This window comes from Callithrix jacchus, chromosome 6 (assembly GCF_049354715.1).
Source record: "Callithrix jacchus isolate 240 chromosome 6, calJac240_pri, whole genome shotgun sequence".
NCBI classification, from domain to species: domain Eukaryota; kingdom Metazoa; phylum Chordata; class Mammalia; order Primates; family Cebidae; genus Callithrix; species Callithrix jacchus.
In genome coordinates, this window is record NC_133507.1 from 136809564 (window position 1) to 136831725 (window position 22162).

General features: G+C 36.3%; 1 protein-coding gene across 1 annotated transcript in view; it reads right to left on the bottom strand.

Moving 5' to 3' along the window:
- Positions 1 to 22162, bottom strand: part of ABCA12 (ATP binding cassette subfamily A member 12) — a 210458-nt gene that overhangs the window by 74922 nt on the left and 113374 nt on the right. Inside the window, exons 12-19 of the mRNA XM_035305614.3 lie at positions 16536 to 16792; positions 16332 to 16444; positions 14999 to 15123; positions 12879 to 13052; positions 9107 to 9271; positions 8581 to 8791; positions 7502 to 7641; positions 4855 to 4974 (exon numbers count right to left, since the gene is read on the bottom strand). Coding sequence (XP_035161505.3) covers positions 4855 to 4974; positions 7502 to 7641; positions 8581 to 8791; positions 9107 to 9271; positions 12879 to 13052; positions 14999 to 15123; positions 16332 to 16444; positions 16536 to 16792 — 1305 coding nt within the window. The remainder of the gene's footprint in view (positions 1 to 4854; positions 4975 to 7501; positions 7642 to 8580; positions 8792 to 9106; positions 9272 to 12878; positions 13053 to 14998; positions 15124 to 16331; positions 16445 to 16535; positions 16793 to 22162) is intronic.

Here is a 22162-nt window from a genome sequence, read left to right on the forward strand (position 1 = left end):
TCAAGGAAATAAGAGGGGACATAAACAGATGGAAAAACATTCCATGCTCATGGTTAGGAAGAATCAATATTGTGAAAATGGCCATACAGCCCAAAGTAATTTATAGATTCAGTGCTATCACCTTCAAGCTACTGTTGACCTTCTTCACAGAACTAGAAAAAAAACCACCTTAAACTTCATATGCAACCAAAAGAGAGCCTGCATAGCCAAGACAATCCTAAGCAAAAAGAACAAAGCTGAAGGCATTACGCTATCTGACTTCACACTATAGTACAAGGCTACACTAATCAACACAGCATGGTACTAGTTTGATGGAACCAGTGGTGTTGGGAAATGATATGATACTAGCTATGGGTTTGTCATAAATAGCTTTTATTGTTTTGAGATACATGCCGTTGATACCTAGTTTATCAGTGGAACAGGACAGAGGCCTCAGAGACAACGTCACACATCTACAACCATCTGTTCTTTGACAAACCTGACAAAAACAAGCAATGGGGAAAGGATTCCCTGTTTAATAAATGGTGTTGGGAAAACTGGCTAGCCATGTGCAGAAAGCAGAAACTGGACCCCTTCGTGACTCCTTACACTAAAATTAACTCCAGATGGATTAAAGACTTAAACATAAGACCTAACACCATAAAAACCCTAGAAGAAAGTCTAGGCAGAACCATTCAGGACATAGGAGTAGGCAAGGACTTCATGACCAAAACACCAAAAGCATTGGCAACAAAAGCCAAAATAGACAAATGGGACCTAATCAAACTCCACAGCTTCTGCACAGCAAAAGAAACAGTCATTAGAGTGAATCAGCAACCAACAGAATGGGAAAAAATGTTTGCAGTTTACCCATCTAACAAAGGGCTGATATCCAGAATCTACGAATAACTAAAACAGATTTACAAGAAAAAAACAAGACCATTCAAAAGTGAGCAAAGAACATCACCAGACACTTTACAAAAGAAGACATACATGAGGCCAACAAACATGAAAAATTGCTCATCATCACTGGTCTTAGTGAAATACAAATCAAAACCACATTGAGATACCATCTCATGCCAGTTAGAATGGCGATCATTAAAAAATGTGGAGACAGCAGATGCTGGAGAGGATGTGGAGAAAAAGGAACACTTTTATACTGTTGGTGGGAGTGTAAATTAGTTCAACCATTGTGGAAGACAGTGTGGCGATTCCTCAAGGATCTAGAAATAGAAATTCCATTTGACCCAGCAATCCCATTACTGGATATATACCCAAAGGATTATAAATTGTTCTATCATAAAGACACATGCACATATATGTTCACTGCAGCACTGTTTACAATAGCAAAGACCTGGAACCAACCCAAATGCCTATCAATGATAGAATGAACAAGGAAAATGTGGCACAAATACACTGTGGAGTACTATGCAGCCATAAAAAACGATGAGTTTGTATCCTTTGTAGAGATATGGATGAACCTAGAAACCATCATTTTCAGCAAACTGACACAAGAACAGAAAACCAAACACCTCATGTTTTCACTCATAGATGGATGATGAACAATGAGAACACTTGGGCACAGAGAAGGGAACAACACTCACAGGGCTAGCTGTAGGGGTGGAGGGGAGGGGAGGGGGACACAACAGGGAGGGTGGGGAGGAGGGGGAGGGATAAAACCTAGAGAAATGCCTGATGTAGGCAACGGTGGTATGGGGATGGAGACAGCAAACCACCATGGCACATATATACCTATGCAACAATCCTGCAGGATGCAGGATGTGCACATGTACCCCAGAGCCCAAATACAATAAAAAAAATCACGTATTATTCAAGCACATGTATAATAGAATTCGTTTGCTAAATCCATAGCGGCTGAGGGTTCTAAGAGCAGCTGGTGGCAGGCGGACTTGACTGATGGGTAACTATCATATAACGACATGCTGTGATAACAGTCCTTTAAGATCTGTTTATCAGGACTTAGCTTCTGCATCATGGAAAATCTGTATCAGAGCATTACTAACAAAGAAAGTACTGTGTTAGCTGCAATCTGGAAACAGTCCATTAAACCCTATTTCAAGTCTCCCATTGTTCCTTTTATAATCAATCATATGACATCTAAAATAGGTACAATGTACATTATTTGGGTGATGATGGATACGCTAAAAACCCTGATTTGATCAATACCAATCCATGCATGTAGCAAAATTGTACTTGTATCACACAAATATATATAAATTTAAAAAATACCAAGACACCAAATTCTTCCACATAAGTGATCTTCACAAGTCTGTCATTACCAATAGACTAATTTTAGAGATCCATAAAATCTCACGCATTTTAAGTCATTCACCTAAGGGTTCACACAAGCAAAGCCAGTTCTTGTGCCAAAAGCTTAACATTTCAAATTATGTGAATATTTGTAATATTAAGCTTTTCCTCAATAATTGAAAATAATTTATTTTTTTCTGGACAGAATGAAGACCCTTCTGTTAAATGATGATCCCTTTATGAACACGATCCCAGAGATTCTAACAAATTACTGTACTTTATTATGTAAAGAACATGTCCTATTAATTCACCACTTTAACTAACAAAGCTTTTATTAACAAAATAATATGTGGCTTTTTTTTTCTCTTCACAGAAAAGAAAGTCTTAGGAGAAAATAGCAATGTATTGTTTGGGATAATATATTTGTCATGAAGTACTATCTAAGTAGCCTTTGCTATCTGAGACTCACTAGAAAAGACCACTTAAAATGAACATGCTTAGAATTAGAACCAAAAGTTAATAGGAAATCTTGGGGAAGACATTTGATAAAAAGTTTTTATTTATGAAACATTAAATATCTATTTTAGAAATTTATCATTTATGATAAAATTTGGGTTGTAATTATAACTATGCATCAGTTGTTAGTCAAAACAAAGACTAAATAAAAGCACCTTTGGGGTATAATTTTTCTGACCAAGTCATATCATACAATATCCTTCATTCTAAGTTTAACTTCTTAAACATAGATCATTTAAAAAAGGGCATTATTTTCCCCAAAGTATTCTAGGGCTCCATTAATTTCCCAAGGGCCTCTCTTTGATATGCAAGCCAGTCTCTTGAAGCTCCTAGGCTGTCACCATTCCTGCCAATTTTCTTTTCTCCAAGTGATTATGGGCTAATTCCACTGCTCCATCTTCAGTTGTCAATAACTCTGATTGGAACACTTCCCCACATTATTTTCATAATCTTCAGAAATTCCTGCCTCTTTTTTTTGAGACCAAGTTTTGCTCTTGTTGCCCAGGCTAGAGTGCAAAGGCATGATCGTGGCTCACCACAACCTCCACCTCCCGGATTCAAGTGATTCATCTGCTTCACCCTCCTGAGTAGCTGAGATTACAGGCATGTGCCACCACGCTTGGCTAATTTTGTATTTTTAGTAGAGATGGTGTTTCTCCATGTTGTTTAGGCTGGTCTCAAACTTTTGACCTCAGGTGATCTTCCCACCTCTGCCTCGCAAAGTTCTGGGATTATAGGCCTGAGCCACCGTGGCTGTGCCCACCCAGAAATTCCTGCCTCTTAAAAGAATTGCAAATTGGCCAGGTGCATTGGTTCACACCTGTAATCTCAGCACTTTGGGAGGCTGAGGCAGGTGGATCGCCTGAGGTCAGGTGTTCGAGACCAGTCTGGCTAACATGGCGAAACCCATCTCTACTAAAAATACAAAACATAATAATAATAATTAGCCAGTAGTGGTGGCACACACCTGTAGTCCCAGCTACCTGGGAGGCTGAGGCAGGAAAAGCACTTGAACTTGGGAGGCAGCAGTTGCAGTGAGCCGAGATCACACCGATGCCCTCTAGCCTGGACAACAGAGTAAGACTCAGTCTCAAGAAAAATAAAATGCAAATAATACTTTTCAAACAATGTGCCTGTATTTGAGTTGCACTGTCAAATCTTTAACCTAAACTAAAGAGAACATTAGGATTGTATGGACTAAATTTTCAAGGAGCCAATTTTGTAGAGAATTTTTTTTTCTTTTTTTGAGATGGAGTTTTGCTGTTGCCACCCAAGCTGGAGTGCAATGGCACGATCTTGGCTCACTGCAACCTCTGTCTCTCCCTGGTTCCAGCAATTCTCCTGCCTCAGCCTCCTGAGTAGCTGAGATTACAGGCGCCTGCCACTATGACTGGCTAATTTTTGTATTTTTAGTAGAGGTAGGGTTTCACCATGTTGTCCAGGCTGGTCTCAAACTCCTGACCTCAGGTGATCCAGCTGCGTTGGCCTCCCAAAGTGCTGGGATTACGGGCATGAGCCATTGCACCCAGCCTAGAGCACTTTTTCTAGTTATAACTTTGACTTCCTTATGTGACCTTAAATATAAATTTAGATAACTACTTTAACAACAACACCTTGTATATAACATGTTAATATGAATTTGGAATTTATTAACACATATATCATAAGTTTCTGCCATGGAATTCCCCAAGTTTAATGTTCTCCAGCATATTGGTATTTTAGGAATTCTGGTTCAATTAAGATAGAAAAAGAGAGTAATTTAAAGGAGAGAAATCAACAAAAAACATTTTTTGTAGTATTTTACTTTTGAAAAAGTAATTTAAAACACTAGTTATGTCTCTAGATCAACTTGTAAGATGTATTCTCTCGGAATTACAGAGAGGAGCTGCAGTACCAGAGGTGAAGTTAGCTAATTATGAATGTGAATGATAGATCTGTTACCCTGTCACAGACCCTCTCTCTCAAAGATAGATAATTTAATATGTTGAATATGGAAAGTTACTCTCTTCTCATTTACATTATGAAGGCAATTCAAATCTCAAATAATTTGAATTCCTACTAAGTTGAATGAACAGAACCATCTCATACCTGAAGCATTGGAATCGCCTGGTTTAACAGATGGAAGGAATTCATGAAAAGTGGTGACTTATCCATCCACTCTTGAGATTTTTCTCTTAATTCTGCCAGCTGCCTCAGAGTTACATTGGACTTAATGACAAAGAAACAAAAGAGATATGATTTGTTAGTATTTTGTGTATATTCCAACAAGGTATCTTCAGATTGTTTTGTTACATAAATCAAAAGACCGGTCTAAAACATGAAGTTAGAAAAAATAAATTGTCAGAAATTTCCCACATGGTCAAGTTTCAAATGACACCTTTTATAGGGTCAAGTTCAATGTATAAAAACCCTGGAAAATTCAGGGTTTGATTCATGTCCAGAGTGAGTTTACAGCCAAAATGAAAGCATGGCTTTTGGAGTTCTTACTAGTTTTTCATTTTTACCAACGATACACTCAACTTTACCACTAAAGAAACATCCAAGTTCAAGGACAGCAGAGGATACTCTCATGTATTGCTGACGAGAATAAATATGTTACAGCTGTTTGGAAAGCAATTTGACAATGGCTATTAAAATAAAATACAATATCCTTCAGTCCCTCAATTCTGAACATTCATCTTATTGAAATAAAAATACTGCTGCATAAAACCATATACACAAGAATATTTGTTGCCACATTGTTTCCATTAGCAAAACAAACAAACAAAAACCCACTGGAAACAAAAACACACACACTGAAAACAAATTAATGCCCAATACCTGAGGATTAGATGAGTAAATTCTGTGTTATGAAAAAAGTTTGCAATCTTTAAAAAGAATGAATTAAATTATACCTACTGAGTTGGAAAAAGTTTCCACAATTTTCCACAAATTTCTTGTATGAGAAAAGCTATACAGAGAAAAGGATTAAGATACAATATCATTTTAATAATGCAAAGACCAAAGGACTCTGCATATGAATGTATATGGGGTATAATCATCTTTGGAGGATTAGAGGAATACATTATAGGAAGATGCATATATGAATGCTAACATACATTAGCTTATATGAAAGGAAGAATAGGATCAAGAGAAGAGCAAAAGGGGAGGTGAGAGCCAGGCGCAGATGGGGGAAAAGACCACACTTAAAACCTAAGCTCATATGCTGCTGAGGTTATAGAGAAAAAGGAACACTTACACACTGTTGGTGGGAGTGTAAATTAGTACTGCCATTGTGGGAGACAGTGTAGCTATTCCTCAAAGACCTACAGAAATACCATTCGACCCAGCAATCCCATGACTGAGTATATACCCAAGGGAATATAAGTCATTCTATTATAAAGATACATGCATGCATATGTTCATTGTAACACTATTCACAATAGCAAAGACACTGAATCAACCTATATGCCTATCAATGATAGACTGGATAAAGAAAATGATAGACTGGATAAAGAGAACCATGGAATACCATGCAGCCATAAAAGAGAATGAAAGCCTGTCATTTGCAGAGACATAGATGGCACTGGAGGCCATTATCCTTGACAAACTAACACAGGAATAGAAAACCAAAAACCACATGCTCTCACTTATAGGTGGGAGTTAAATGATAAGAACACATGAACACAGAGAGGGGAACAACACATAGTAGGGCATTTCAGAAGGTGGAGAGTGGGAGGAGGAAGAGAATCAGGAAAAATAACTAATGGGTACTAGGCTTAATACCTGGGTGATAAAATAATCTGTACAACAAACCCCCATGACACACAGTTTACCTGTGTAACAAACCTGCACTTGTACCCCTGAACTTAAAAATTAAAAATAAAAATCAACAAATAAATGTTCATTCAGATTGAAAAACAAAGTTCATATATAACTTAATTTATGCAAAACTACATAGAAATATATAGTCAGTAAAGCAAATAAGGTATTAAATCACAATTTTTATAAAAATGGACAGAGATCAAATAGAATGTTCTTTGATAATAATGACCTCTATTATTATGTAGAATATAAAATAATGTTATGTTCATATAATTATAGTTTAATGGTCAAGTAATGGTGAAACAGAGATTTTTCTTTTACTTTAGCTCTATCATTTTAAAAGTACTAAGTTTATAATTCAAATAATTAAAGCCAACTTTATAAGTGAGAGGGAAATACTATTACGGTTACATGAAATAGATGGTAAGTATAGTTACTATTAACAATGTCATCTTACTCAACATCTATCTTCTATACAAATGAGAAATTAAATTATACAACTAAATTGTACAACTAAATATGAAGCTGAGAATCTATACTTCAGGGATTTTTTTTGTTCCAACTAGTTATATGATATTCAATATTACTTTTTCTAGTACAATAATTTTTACATACTTTGAAAGTTGGACACCAGTTGTAGAGAACTTTTCTGCTTTTTGAGATAAATGGAAAAATCTGAGGTCTTGCTTCAACTAACCTCATTCTCAAGTGTTAACATGGTTCATTTCTTTTCAAAGGGCTCCCACCTAATCTATACTGCTTGCACATATCCAGGCTGAAGCTGAGAATTTTACTAACAGTTTCAGAATGCCAAGGATAATGATAGTAGGTAAGATATAAAGAAATCAGACAGCTAAAGTAAATTCGGAAGTTGACTACTTTAAAAATCATCTTAGTACTCAAAATAGAAACTGAGTTATAATGGTCAAACCTTTTCCATTATTGCCTTTGTGACTGGGTTATATGGTGCATACAAGATTTTTCCCAGCAACATAGGTTTCAAGAAAGCCCAAATCACAGGTCCAGCAGGCATGTTAATGATGTCTTTATAAAGGGAGAAGCAAAATGATGCTGGAAGGAAAAAGTGAAATAAAATCATTTAATAGATGTATTTCAAATCTATTTCCTCATGGCAAATTGACACAGATTATTCTTATCACACCCAAAAACACATGCCCTAATACTTCCTATATCATTAACAGATGTGAGGCATCTGGTGTCAAAGTGAGAAGGCAACAAATCTTTTTTAGGTGGGAAAGTTTAACCCAATAAGCAAGCCCAGAATAAGTGATGGCATTTTGCCAAGAGGAGATAGAAAACATGAAAGCCACATTTCAGAATTGCCAACAGATCCATTTCGCCAGCATTTACTTTTTGAAAAAAATACACAAAACCGACATAGTACCAGATACATAAGAGCTATTCAATAAATGTTTGGTGCATGAATAAAAAGATGAATAAGTGAATCCAGTTGCTATACTAAACACCCATATATTATTTGAAAGAGCTCTCTGATCGCATTTTGCATCTCCAAGTTTATAGATCAAGTAAATAGTTTTGATGTGCCACTAAACATTTATGGTTCTGCTGCAGTCATGTAACTCTGCCTTGTGTGATAGAAATTCTAATTCTAGAAAGTTAAAGAAAAAGTATTAAACCAAACAGATTTAAGGCAAGTTTTGTATTGTCTGGAAGGCTCAGTGGTGTCTGACAAAATCTAAGTGTAGCACTGTGGTGAAGAGGATAAGACCTGGGTTCAAATGACACCTCAGGCACTTCCAAGTTGAGTGACACTGGCCAGGTTACTCACCCTCCTTGTACTTCATTTCCCTGTACTAATGTAATGACTTAGTATATAAAACATTCTTGACATGTGGTAACTGCTGTATAAATATTTTCTATTTTTATTGTGGAAAAATTAATACTTCATTTATCATAAAAAACTAAGAATAGACAATATTCTTATTGTCTTTAAGAACAATTGTCATACTTATTTTAAAGTATACTCACTGGTATTTATGGGAATTCCATATTTTGAAGCAATTTGCTCTTTACTTAATTTATAAGTCAAAAAATCCTTGGTGTGGTTGCCTTTTGGCCTCTGGGAAGAGGGCAGCATGGCAGTTAAATATTCGGTGGTAATTCCTTGAGAACATAATGCTTGGGAGATGGTGCTAAATGATCCTTGGGGTGTGTCCATTTGGTTGTTTCTGTACATTGCCTGCAAGACAAAAATTCACAATTTATTGACACTATATGAGCTTTAGATGCTACTGAAAATGAGAGAAAGAGAACCTGATATACTTAGAGTATCCTTACAGTTTCCATAATTCCTTTTATACATGTATCCTAAATGTAAATGCAAAACAATAAACTTCACTAATTAAACTGGCAAAAATTGTTGCCAGGGTAGAAAAGTTTCCTCCTAGGTGATTTTTTTTTTCAATGTACTACAATTGAAGCTTGAATGTATTATAACTACTCAATATGACAGAAGAAATTTTTTAGCAATAACATTACTGGGTGACTTTTCTACCTGTGTTAATGGAACACTTCTGGGCACATGCATTTGTCTCAGGGATCTCATTTTGTCTAGCAGCGGATGTGTGCCAGAAGCCATCTGATTGAGAATCTCTCTTAGCCTTATGAAGAGCTCCATCATCTTTTCTACTGGCTTTTGATGTTTCCTTGGGAAAAACACCTGATAGAAACAGAATAAAAATAAATGACTTACGTAGAAAACTGGAACCCTCGTAGATTGTTGGTAAGATTATAAGAAGGTATAGCCACTTTGGAAAACATTTTTGAAGTTTATTAAATAGTTAAATGTAAGTTTGCCACTCAACCTAACAGTTCCATTGCTGGGTGTTTACCTAAGATAAATGAAAACCTATGTGCACACAAAGATTTGTATGTGAATGTTTATAGCAGCATTATTCACGATAGCCAAAAAGTGAAAACAATCCAGGTGAACGGATAAACAAAGTGTATATTCTTAAAATGGAATACTAAAATGAAATAGTGATACATATACATGTATGAAACTAAAACACATTATATTAAGTGAAAGAATCCAGACAGTAAGACCATATACTTCATGATTCAACTTATATGCAATATCTTCTTAAAAAGGCAAATCTGGCCAGGTGTGGTGGCTCATGCCTGTAATCCCAGCACTTTGGGAGGCTGAGGTGGGCAGATCACCTGAGGTCAGGGGTTCGAGACCAGCCTAACTAACATGGAGAAACCCTGTCTCTACTAAAAATACAAAAAATTATCCAGGTGTGGTGGCACATGCCTGTAATACCAAGCTGCTTAGGAGGCTGAGTCAGGAGAGTCGCTTGAACCTGGGAGGCAGAGGTTGTGGTGAGCCAAGAGTGCACCCCTGCACTCCATCCTGGACAATGAGAGTGAAATTCTGTCTCAATAAATATAAATAAAAAGGCAAATTTACAGAGAGAGAAAATAGATTAGAAGTAGCCTAAGCTAGAGATTGAAATGAGAGGTAACTGCAAAGAGACTTGAAGTTTCTTTTGGGGATAATGGAAATGTCCTAAAATTAGATTGTGGTAATAGTTGCACAAAATCATATATTTACTAAAAAATCATTGAGTTATATACTTAAAATGAGTGATTTTATGGTATATAAATAATACCTCAATAAAGTTGCAAAAATAGATGATTTTAGAAGTCATAAAGGCAAATGTCAATTACATATTTCTTCATGTATACTATTGCTCAAAAATCATAATATGCACCTAAAAATTAAAATAAAACTGTCAAAGGCTTACACGATTTATCAGCCTAAGCGATTTTAATCCCATGATGCTTATGTGCTACTGGAAGAAACACTGAAAATCTCTTAAAAGTTTAATGTAATTTTTTTATTGTCTTATTTTATTTATTCAGGAAACATTAATTAGGTGCCTGCTGTGTTCCCAGCACTGGGAGAGGTGATGGCTATGCAGTGGTGCTCAAACTGGCACCATCTCAGTATTCAGAGAACTCTGACCTATTAGGAGGAACAAATATCAAACAAGTCAATGAACCAAAGGTGGGGGATATGAGAAGGTAGGGAGTGTTTAGCTAGGGAAAGCAAAGAAGACCTTTCCAAAGCATCATCTCAAAGAATGAGAAAGAACATACCATTGGAAGAACAAGAAGAGGAAGGGCATGGGCAGAGGGGCAAAGCTGTTTTAGGTCCCTGAGGAGAAAAAACTCCTGACATTTCCAAGGAAGTCAAAGACCAAGATTATGAGCACAAGATTCAGTTGGAGAGAGAGCTTTGTGTTCTTGTCTCCCATGGTGCACAGCTCTCATTCATGAAGACACAGTTACCTCAACAGCACAGCTCCTAATTCCAGTCATATTTTAAAAATTAGAACCAACATTTTTTTTTCTATTTTCTATTGTTGTTCTGCCAAAATTCTCGGCATTCCCACATTAATGTGAAATAACAACAGATATTTAGTTTGATATCTGCTCTGTAGAGGCCTTATAAAATTAAAGTTAAAATTTTAGGTGAAATAATAATAATTTCATGTCATGTGTATTGCAGGTTACAGTTTATGTAAAATAACCATTGGTTGAGTTAATGGGTATTTGCTGCATTTCCCTATGGGCCAGGCACTGTTCTTTGCATTAAAATATTTCAGTGAACAAAGAGGCCCTTGTGGAACTAACATACTAGTGGAGGTAGACAGCAAATACATTTTAAAAATAAAAATAAAAATAGGCCAGTCACGGTGGCTTACACCTGCAATCCCAGCACTTTGGGAGGCCAAGGTGGGAAGATCACTTGAGGTCAGGAGTTCAAGATCAGCCTGGCCAACATGGTAACATCTGTCCCTACTAAAAATATAAAAATTAGCCAGGTGTGGTAGCGTTCATCTGTAATCCCAGCTACTCGGGAGGCTGAGGCACAAGATTCACCTGAACCCAGGAGATGGAGCCTGCAGTGAACTAAGATGGCATCACTGCACTCCAGCCTGGGTGACAGAGAGAGACACTGTCTCAAAAAAAAAAAATAGTTTAAAAATGAAAATTAAATAAAATGTATAGTTAGCTGGAAGTAAAACAGAAACCAGAATAGGATTTGAGAGCACTGTAGGCACCACTGGTTGCATTTTAAATAGGGTAGTCAGGATAGACCTTACCGAGAAGGTCAATGTAAAGCAAAGACAAAAAAGCAAAAAACAAAACAAAAAGAACAATAGCCTTGCAAATCATGTCAAGGGTTGTCTCTAGAGTTGTGTCACACAGCAACCCTGGTACCAGGGTCCAGAAAGTAGCCAAGTAGAAAATGAGATTTTACTGATGAGGAATAGTTGTGCAGATCATGAGGCCCTTGTAAGATTTGGGGGTTTACTTGAATCAAATGCAGATCCACTGGGAAGTTTGGAGCAGAAGGGTGATATAATATGACTTTAAGTTTTAAGAGGATGACTCAGGCTGCTTGCAAGATGGTAGGAATGGGGATAGAGGACAGGTGTGGAAGCAGGGGCTCTGGCGAGAAGACCATTGCAGAAATATAGGTTTGAGATGATAATAACTCAAAACAGGATTACTTATAATTAGTCCAAAACATTTTTGTCCCTTTGGGTTTAATGTCTCAAAACTATGTCATCTATTTGCTTTTGGTTGTTCTTACTACAGAGAAGGATAATTCTTCAGTGTATTTAAGAACATGTAAATATTTTTGACCCAGGTTAAATTTGGGTGAACACAGGTGCTTAATTTTCCTATGTTTATATATTTTTTCAGTTATTTCTTAAATACTAACAAAGCATCTGCATATTGCAAGATGAAGTCATTGCTGATTTTGCTAAGCCCTAATAATGAGCATTTGTTTTTTCTTCTGGATATGTAATGGTAGCCTCTATCTAAAATGACGAAGGACACATGAAACTTTTTTTATAATACTGAAACAAATTCTATTTTAATTAAGAAAATGCTTTTTCTGAGTCTTTTTAACCCAATTATTTAAAAATAATTACAACATTTGCATTTAACACTTTTGAAATACAACATTTGTATTTCACAATAACAGTATGCATTAAATTTGATTATTGGTCTCTGATACACAAACCAAGAATTAGAAAGGCAATAATATCTGTTTCCATATCTATAAAATGTGCAAAATTGCAATATATGATCTCTAAGGCTGCATTTAGCTTTAAGATAACACAATAATTCCAAAACCTGGATAAATTGATCTCATCCCTCATAGTATCAGGGAACATACATGTGTAATGAACTAGTCTTATATAAACTATGAATAGAAACATATTTAACCAACAGCAACTTGCCTTGTATGTGAAATTGTAAATGTCTAAGTAGTGCAGAAGAGTGAGTCCAATGAGGTAGGACTGCCGGGATCTCTCTGAAAGAGAGAGGTTGCAGAATTCCTTCATTGCATCTTCCAGTTTGGGATTGGTGATATTAGTATCACAAGAATGCAGCCAGAACACCTGAGAAATAATCTGCAATTGGAGGAAGAAAAATGATTCAGCTGTGAATCATTTGAGAGTCAACTGTTCATTTTAAGAGGTTTGTTTTTGTATACTCTAAATTTTAAAATATAACAAAAAGTCCTCAAGAATCAAACAAGTTTTCATCTAAAGCACTAATTACTATTAATAAAACTATAGAGAATTAATGGTTCATGTAATAAATAAGTTGGGATGCTGGGCATGGTGGCTCACGCCTGTAATCCCAGAAATTTGGGAGGCCAAATAGGGCGGATCATAGGTCAGGAGTTCAAGACAATCCTGGCCAACATGGTGAAACCCCATCTCTGCTAACAATACAAAAAATTAGCCGGGCGTGGTGGCATGTGCTTGTAATCCCAGCTACTCAGAAGGCTGAGGCAGGAGAATTGCTTGAACCCGGGAGGCAGGAGGCAAGGTTGCAGTGAGCCAAGATTGTACCATTGCACTCCAGCCTAGGCGACAGAGCAAGACTCCATCTCAAAAAAAAATGACATCATTCAGGATGACTCTCAGATTTCTTGCCTGAACAGCTGGGTAAATGATGGTATCAAGAAAGATAAGTGGTTTGGAGGAAGTTTAGGAAAAATACTAGTTTAAGACTTTGTTCCCTTTAAAATCTTACTCTTAATAAATACAAATTGCATTTGATTTTTGTAATCATTCAAAGTTAAAATGTTAGGCAACATACTCTGTGGGTCCAGAGATGTAAAGCAAAGAAAAAGCTCCAAACCATACAATCATCTGAATCATCCGTCTTGAACAATAACGCTTCTGTAGATAGTGAGGTATGACTGTGCAAAATAAGATGCCATCTTTATTACCACCAAGTTGAAATATAGAGAAAAGCGTATAACATTTAAGGCTGTAGGAACTTTTCACTCTTTCCTCTTGAATGTAATAAGAATGTACCCTCTCCATTTACATGCTTTATTTACTAAAATGAACCTGTTCTACTAGAAGCCAAAAATGTGATTGCTGAAATTATATCTTAGGATCAAGAATTCAAAAGGTGAGGTTAAAGAGAAAAAGGCAATGAATATTATTCACTAGTACAAGAGGAAAAAAAGTAAAGGCAAAGCTGTTTTAATTTTTTTAATTGGGAACCAATTAAAATGACCAGAGATAGCTGCAATATTTTCTAAGGGAGCCTTAAAGGCTTTTTACAAACTTTATCCAATATTGGAAAATAACTGGGCTGTGCTTAGAAATCACATATTCTGTCACACATAAGTTTTGAATGGATGAGGCCTTAAGCTCTGCAGCTCTTTTGGAAAATTTTCATGACACTTCCATACAATCGACTTGGAAAAAGAATAAAAGATCAGACATTTTGAGTGAAAAACCCTATTACCAGCATATGAAGAAATGACATTATTCATTTTCACATCAAAAAATGTTTACTCCAACCACAAACCTACCCTTAGTTCCCTTGACCACATCTGTTGTATATGCTGTATCTTGCTGTGGGACTTTTAAAAAGTAAAAATGAGTATCCATTTTTATTTTAGTTGCAAGCAATAGTAAATAGTGTCCATTTATTTTTCCCCAATTAGGTTACTGAAGTTTGACTTTGATAGCCTATGAGGAGGTACAAATTCACCTCAGACAATGTGATTGTAACAGTGAATATAACTCTTTAGTGAAGGCATCAATTGTTTGAGGAAGCCATCTGAGGGTAAAGAAAATGAAAGAACAAAGAGGGCATGGGAAAGGAGAAGGAAAAATAAAAAAGGAACACACAGTGGTAATACTCTTGCTTCAGAATTTTTCTTTTATCTTTACTTAAGAATTAGTCCTCCATGTTTATCATTTCCATAGAAAATACACTCAATTTGGCATGCAGCTCCTCAGTGTTTAACTGGTAAGCGCTCAACAAATGCTAAATGCTTTTAAAATTTTTAAGAACTGCATGTAAGTACAAACACAAGACACCCCACCTCAGCTCTGTTATCAGGGATGGGAATGGCCAATAACTTGTCAATACTCCTGGTGGACATTCCCGTTGTTCTTCTTAGTTCTTTTTTCAGCTCTTCAACATTTTTAAACATTTCTATCAACTGACCTGCAAGAAGAAAAATGTAAAAAGAAAACACATGTTGGTTTGTAAGGTCACTCTTTTTAGTAGGACTAACATAGAGAAACCTTCTAGACTAAAACATACATGCCTTGTCAGGAGCAGTGTCTCCCAGTTTGGGCAAATTTTGCATATTTCAGATTTATTTCTATCTGATTTAGATTTGTTCTTATTATGCTATCATAAACCAAAGGTAACAGATTGCTCTGGGTTATAAATTTTCCTTAGGTATCTACAGCTCAAGGTTGATTTAAGGAAAATAAGCTTTCCTCACAGATTTTGATCACACAATGCACTAAATAAATATCTCTCCATCTGATTTAAAATATCACACAAATTCAATATGCTTTTTAACCTGGGATCATGTAATATTGTCAATTTAGGACAAAGTTTGATAAATCCACACATACGGCCACAGAGCATTTTTGTTTAACTACGCTCACACTACACCATAAAGGGTTTCTACATTCATTATCTCACTTTTAAACAGAATGTCTTTAACTTCAAACTCTTTTAGGACAGTGATGATAATTCTTTTATCTCCAGGTCACTAATGGAACCATAAACAATATTCTGATTTTAGCAGATTGTAATAATCATCTGCAAATGCCTTTCAATTTCTTTTATTAAGTATCCTTCATGCAAATATGTCTTTTTTATTTTTGAACATAGTGCCCTTCCAATTTTGTGCCTTCCCATTGTCCGAAAGTCAGAATGCCTTTCCTTTCAGTATTGAGGAATTATGCAAAGAAGAAACATATTTCATGATACATCATGCTTGGAATACTAATAGAAAGTTCTGAATTGAGATTTCTGTAGACAGCAGTGCATCCTTTTGGGTTTTTTTCTATCAGATTATTTTCACAGAAGCAAATAAATTTCATCGTTGCCCTTGCAGCTGACTATAGGATGCACTTTAATATATCAGAGAAACGAAAGGTGAATAGTCTAACTAGTGAAACTTCTGAATATCTTTTTGCTGTGAAATCAAATTTCCCTGTTTCATTCTCTGCTAGCTTTCTGTGTGTTTACTTTAGACAAGTAACCATATTTGAATGCTTCAGGTTTCTCATGTGTAAGGGCAGATAGCAAAGCGAGTTTGGTTGGGAACTTCAAAAAAAGCCTTTTTTAAACTGCAGCATGATGATCACATGCATTCTAATAAGACAAGATTTAAAATGTGGATGGGGAAACACCTGGCTTTTCAGAAGCATCTGCACTCTTATTGACATGCAGCATGGCTTCTATGGTCAGTATCAGCTGTGTGATGTTTTCCAAGTAATTCATTTGCAGTGCCTGTTCTAGAAACCTGGAATGAAACAGAAAAGAAGAAATTCAACTAGGTATATCAATATTTTGGAAGAGATTTCACCAAAGAAGATGACAATGGAAAAACTTACTGATCCATATTTAAATTAATTTTGCTTGGATCCCCAGTCATCAAGTCTCTCACTTTTGTAGATATGGCATTGTCATGGTACAGTAAGCTGGCTACTATTTCAGTGCCCAGCTCTGCTGCTTCCAGGAATTGCAGATCAAATTCACTGTCTTCACACAGGCTCCCAAAGCTTAGAGCAGACAGCTGGCATGATTTCTCGATCAGATTGGAAGTTTCAGATTCACAAAGAAGTTCAGTCAAGTTTCGAAGTTGAGACAGCTTTCCAAAATGGGAAAAGAATGGGAAATAGATCAGTTACATTTTTCTACATATATAGTAGTTGATAACAAGCAAGCACAACCGATTTCCTTTAAGAAAAACACTCTGCATATGTATTTGGTTAGTTGGCATTTGATGTTAGTTTTATTACGAAGTACTACTCTCTGTCACTCGAGTTTATTGATCTCATAAAGAATTTGATAAAACTTTTGGGCCGATTAGAACTTTCTTTCTCTGTGGAGTTATAGGTTTAAAAAATGTAGTTTGGTTTTATCCAGCTTAACTCACAAATACTTCAACTGATTTTATATTTTCATTTATATTTTAAATCATATGAATGGGAAGATAGAGAGCAGGCTTGTTTTGGAACTTTTAAAAAGCATTTCTTCCACACACCCATTAAGATGGCTACTAATAAAAAAAAAAAGGAAAATAACAAGTGTTGGAGAAGATGTGGGGAAATTATAACCCTTGTGCACTGTTGGTATGTATACATATACACACACATATACACACAGACACACACACTCACAGAGGGTATATTGTTACCCCTAAAAAGGGAAAGAAATTCTGACACAGGCTGCAACATGAATGAACCTTGAGGATACTGTGCTAAGAGAAATAAGCCAGTCTCAAGAAATGAACAGTGAATGGTCTAATACTATGTGATTCCACTTATGTGATGAGGTAGCTAGAGTAGTCAAATTCATAGAGACAGAAGCAAAATGTGGGTTGTTAGGGGCTAGGGAAGTAGAGAATGAGGAGTTGTTTAATGAATATGGAGTTTCGGGTTTTTTTTGTTTTTTTTTTGAGACGGAGTTTCAGTTTTTTTTTTTCGCTCTTGTTACCCAGGCTGGAGTGCAATGGCGCGATCTCGGCTCACCGCAACCTCCGCCTCCTGGGTTCAGGCAATTCTCCTGCCTCAGCCCCCTGAGTAGCTGGGATTACAGGCACACACCACCGTGCCCGGCTAATTTTTTGTAATTTTTAGTAGAGACGGGGTTTCACCATGTTGACCAGGATGGTCTCGATCGGCCGACCTCGTGATCCACCCGCCTCGGCCTCCCAAAGTGCTGGGATTACAGGCTTGAGCCAACGCGCCCGGCCTGGAGTTTCAATTTTACAAGATGAAATGAGCTCTGGAGATTAGTTGCACAACAATGTGAATGTACTTAACACAACTGCACTGTATAGTTAAAAATGGTTAAGACAGTAAATGTTATATTGATTTTATGACATTTGTTTATTTATTTATTTTTTTTTGAGATAGGGTCTCACTTTGTCACCCAGGATGGAGTACACTGGGTATGATCACAGATCATTGCAACCTTGACCTCCAAGCTCACGTGGTCCTCCCACCTTTAGCCCCTCGAGTAAGTAGCTGGGACTACAGGCATATACCTGCATGTCTGGATAATTTTTTGTATTTTTTGTAGAAATGGGGTTTTACCATGTTACTCTGGCTGGTCTCAAATTCCCGGGCTGAAGCCATCTGCTGGCCTCAGCCTCCCTAACTGCTGGAATTGCAGATGTGAGCCACCATGCCTAGCCAACAATTTTTAAAGGTTAACAAAAATTTTTAAAAGCCTTTCTTGAACTGCTGCATGAAGATCACGTTCATTCTAATAAGACCATATTTAAACCATGGACGAGAATACACCTGATTTTTTGGAAGTGTCTGCACTGTTTCTGACGTTATCTTCCTCCCTCAGGTATTGTAGGATACTGGGTGCTTTTGTCCTTAAAAGCTCTTAAAACATGCTTAAAAGGGGCTTAAAAATCCCACATCCAGAGGAAAAAGAGAAAAAATGAAAATCAAATAATTTCCTATCCTGTCAGTGATATTCCTCTCACTATCAGTTCACTATGTTCTATGTATTCTGAGGATATATTGCATGCCCTGCATCCTGGGGAAAAAATAATATATGCCTCTGGGAAGACAAATCCTATTGTGCTTGGAAGCTGTCCTGGAGCTATTTCTTTTAAGAAGGGAAATAAATTGGAACAATATCCTAACAAGCAAATACTGTGTAATTCATTGCAGCTCAGTTTCCAATCAGAAGTTATATATCAACAGAAATGAAGTATTCTGTGGTATCAGCAAATGTTTTGGAATATTTACTTCTATCTTATCAGATACAAAAGGCACACTGATGTGTCTTTAATGAGAGATTTATAAATACACATAGGTCATAGCAATCAAATGTTGATTATCTTAGATAGTAAATATCATTGGTCTATTTTCCATTGTAATTAATATTATAATTGACCTCTGGGTTGGAACTATTCAAAAACGGTTTTATATATACAAAAATTCTACTTACTAGTGTTACTGCTATGAGAAATTTTCCATTCTGGAATTGACCCAGTCACTGTACCACCTGTAACTACATTTGCCACTCTATTCTTTCTTTGGATTTTCCAATTACTAGATATGATTAAACCTGCAATAAATGGAGTGAAGCCTCTATATCACATTCTCCAGTGACTTTTTCTGGTAAATTATTAAATTAAAAGATAAATTCTGTTGGGCTAGTATATTTGTTTTAATAGAGCTTTGAGGGTGTTGTACATTTGAATGACTTTTACCCAGTAGAGTCTGAAATATGTTTTTTAATTGCAAGTTTGGTCTAATGGATGGGAAACCAGCCAAAGTCCATATAGTATAGTCTTGGCTTAGTGAGATAAAAGTTATAGAAGTGGAAATTGGAAATCTAGCCACACTGTGGCTAATAGGCTTGGTTCTCCAAAATAAAAATATAATTCAGGGTCAATAATATGGAATGCCTTGAGAAGCATATCCACAAAGAAGCAACATTATGATCATTTCATGTTTGTCATTACTTACTACTTTATTCTGAGAGCAATACATGCATTAAAGTCCTAGAAGCTTCACAGATCATTAAAAATCAAAATAAATTCAGTGAATTAGAATTCTTTCTTCAAAAGTATGTGTCAGCTTCAAATTCCAGATTTGCCAAAGCTTCATACAGAGCCCTTCTCTCTTTTATCACGAGTAAAAGTTCAGGCCTAAAATAGAACAACGGAAGACTAACACTATTTCCAGCTGTGACTGAATTCTCCAGTGCCTGATGCTTTTCAGATGCATCTGAATCAGAATCGTAAGTGACATGATGATATTGACCTCACAATAGCATGAGCATAAAATAAAGCAGCAATATTCCTGGGCTCTTAGTAGGTAAATAGAAGGAAAAACCAGTCTATTTAAAATTTTAAAGGTGTTATAATAATAAAAACATTGTGTTATTTGTATTTCTGGCCCAAACAGGAAGCACCCACATTATGTGTAGCTCTGCAATTGGAAAGTAATTCTTCCCATCAAAGCAACTGAAAAGAAAAAAGATAAAACAATGAAGGGAGGAGAAAACACAAAGTTCTAGAAGAGCAGAATGTTCAGGCAAGGAGAAAGAGCTGGAAAAAGTCACCAATGAAAGACAGGGTTCACCACCATCTTAGGAATATCATGAATACAGTTTTAGAATGGGTGTGCCCTAACTGATCGTCACAATCATTATACTAATTATCAGGGTGGGCAAAGCAGGGGAGTAAGAGCATCTCTAACTATGGAACTCTAGGAGTTTGTCTTCATTCTTTCAGTGATACGTACTGAGTGTTTCCATGTGTCATACTTTCTGCCAGGTGCCGGGGATGCAATGCTAAAGGAACAGACCTGGCAATATTCCTCATGGAGCTTGTGGTCTCAGACTGAATGGGTCCAGTCAATTTCACACAGCAGCCATGCTTGTTATAAATGACAATAGATTTTCTACTCAAAGGAAAAGATTGTAGTTTATTTCCACTTCTGTGGCTTAAAGAACTTTTTCCATAATGTAACCCTCATGGAGAGCATTTTATTCAAATTGAGGATGATGTTTTAAATTATTTTTAGCCCCAATCCCATCCCATTAGTATAAATGTTTGAGACTGTGGTGTTTCCATTCCCCTAGTGTATATTATGTGCTTCCTGGTGACTTTCTAAGTCAAGAACTACAATGAGTAATTGCCCAGGGAGCATGATTACATCATCAGTGCTGTGCTTTAACACCCTCACTTTTTCATACATTCACGAATCAAGCCTTAAGCTCCTACTATGTGGGGCTTTAGGGGTAATGAAGGCATAATTTCATCAGCTTAAACTCTAGTGAGGAAACCAGATTTGACATAAAAAACAAACTATAATGCCAAGTAATGAGTTCCAAGGCCAGAAATCTCACAGTCTTTGGAGATGTCATCTCAGTAGAGATGGCTCTTTCTAAAATGCAAATTTCACCTTCTTCAAATTCACAACTTTCATGGTCAAATTCAAACTCTTTGACAAAGAAGTCAAAGTCTGGGCTCAGCCCCACCCTGCAGCCCTCTTTTCTGCCTATCCCATGGGCATCTTCTGTTCCAGCTGAACACGTGACTGCAGATAGCCTCTACCTATGTTTCTTAAACTCAGGGCTCTATGTCTAGAACGCACAACTCCCCTAATTCTACATAGCCTTCCTTCAAAACTAGAGAAAACATTATTTTCTCTACAGAATTTCTTCTTTCCATCTGTATCCCTTACAATCCATGTTAGATCTCCCACCTCCATGCACAGAAGCCTCTGTCCACATACCACAACACTTAATCTCACTGTATTATAATTGTCGGTCTGCTTTTCCATCTCCTCCACTGGATTGATTATAAGCACTTTGGGGTTAGAGGGTATGTCTTTCAAATAAATAGATTAGTATTATGGGAGCACATATAATTGATAGAAAAAATGAATGGATAAATATTATAGGAGCACAGAAGAAAAAGTCATTATCCTGGCTGAAAAACAGCAAGAAAGGTGATACTCTAATATAGAAGAAGGGATATTTAAACTTGTCCTTGAGGGATGAGTAGGAATTTTCCAGATGAATGCACAACTTCCTTCTCATTTGCACAAACAAATTAGGGTAATGCTAAATTAAGTATATTAGAAATTTTGGTGCATGTAGAAGACTAGGACTAAAATGTAGGTAATGTAACTAGCACATTTATTTGTAATATACATGGACATAATGTTTTACATGCCTGCTTAATTATATCATGTTCACTGTACAAGTCATGTTGCTTGCTCTGAATAAACCAGTTCTAATTTCACTTCATTCCTGACTATGTAAATCCAATTAAACAGCTATTCTTACTAGGAAAACAGCTTTCAAATTTTAATAGGGTTATTTAAAAAATAGACTAAATTTCATGATAACCTATATACTATATGCATGAGATAAACAGAGAATAACAGACAAATAAGCATAGAGAGATTCCCACTTTGGAGTTTTATTTTTGGGGAGCTGCTTTTTCTCACATTCTCCAGTATTATAAATTTTAATA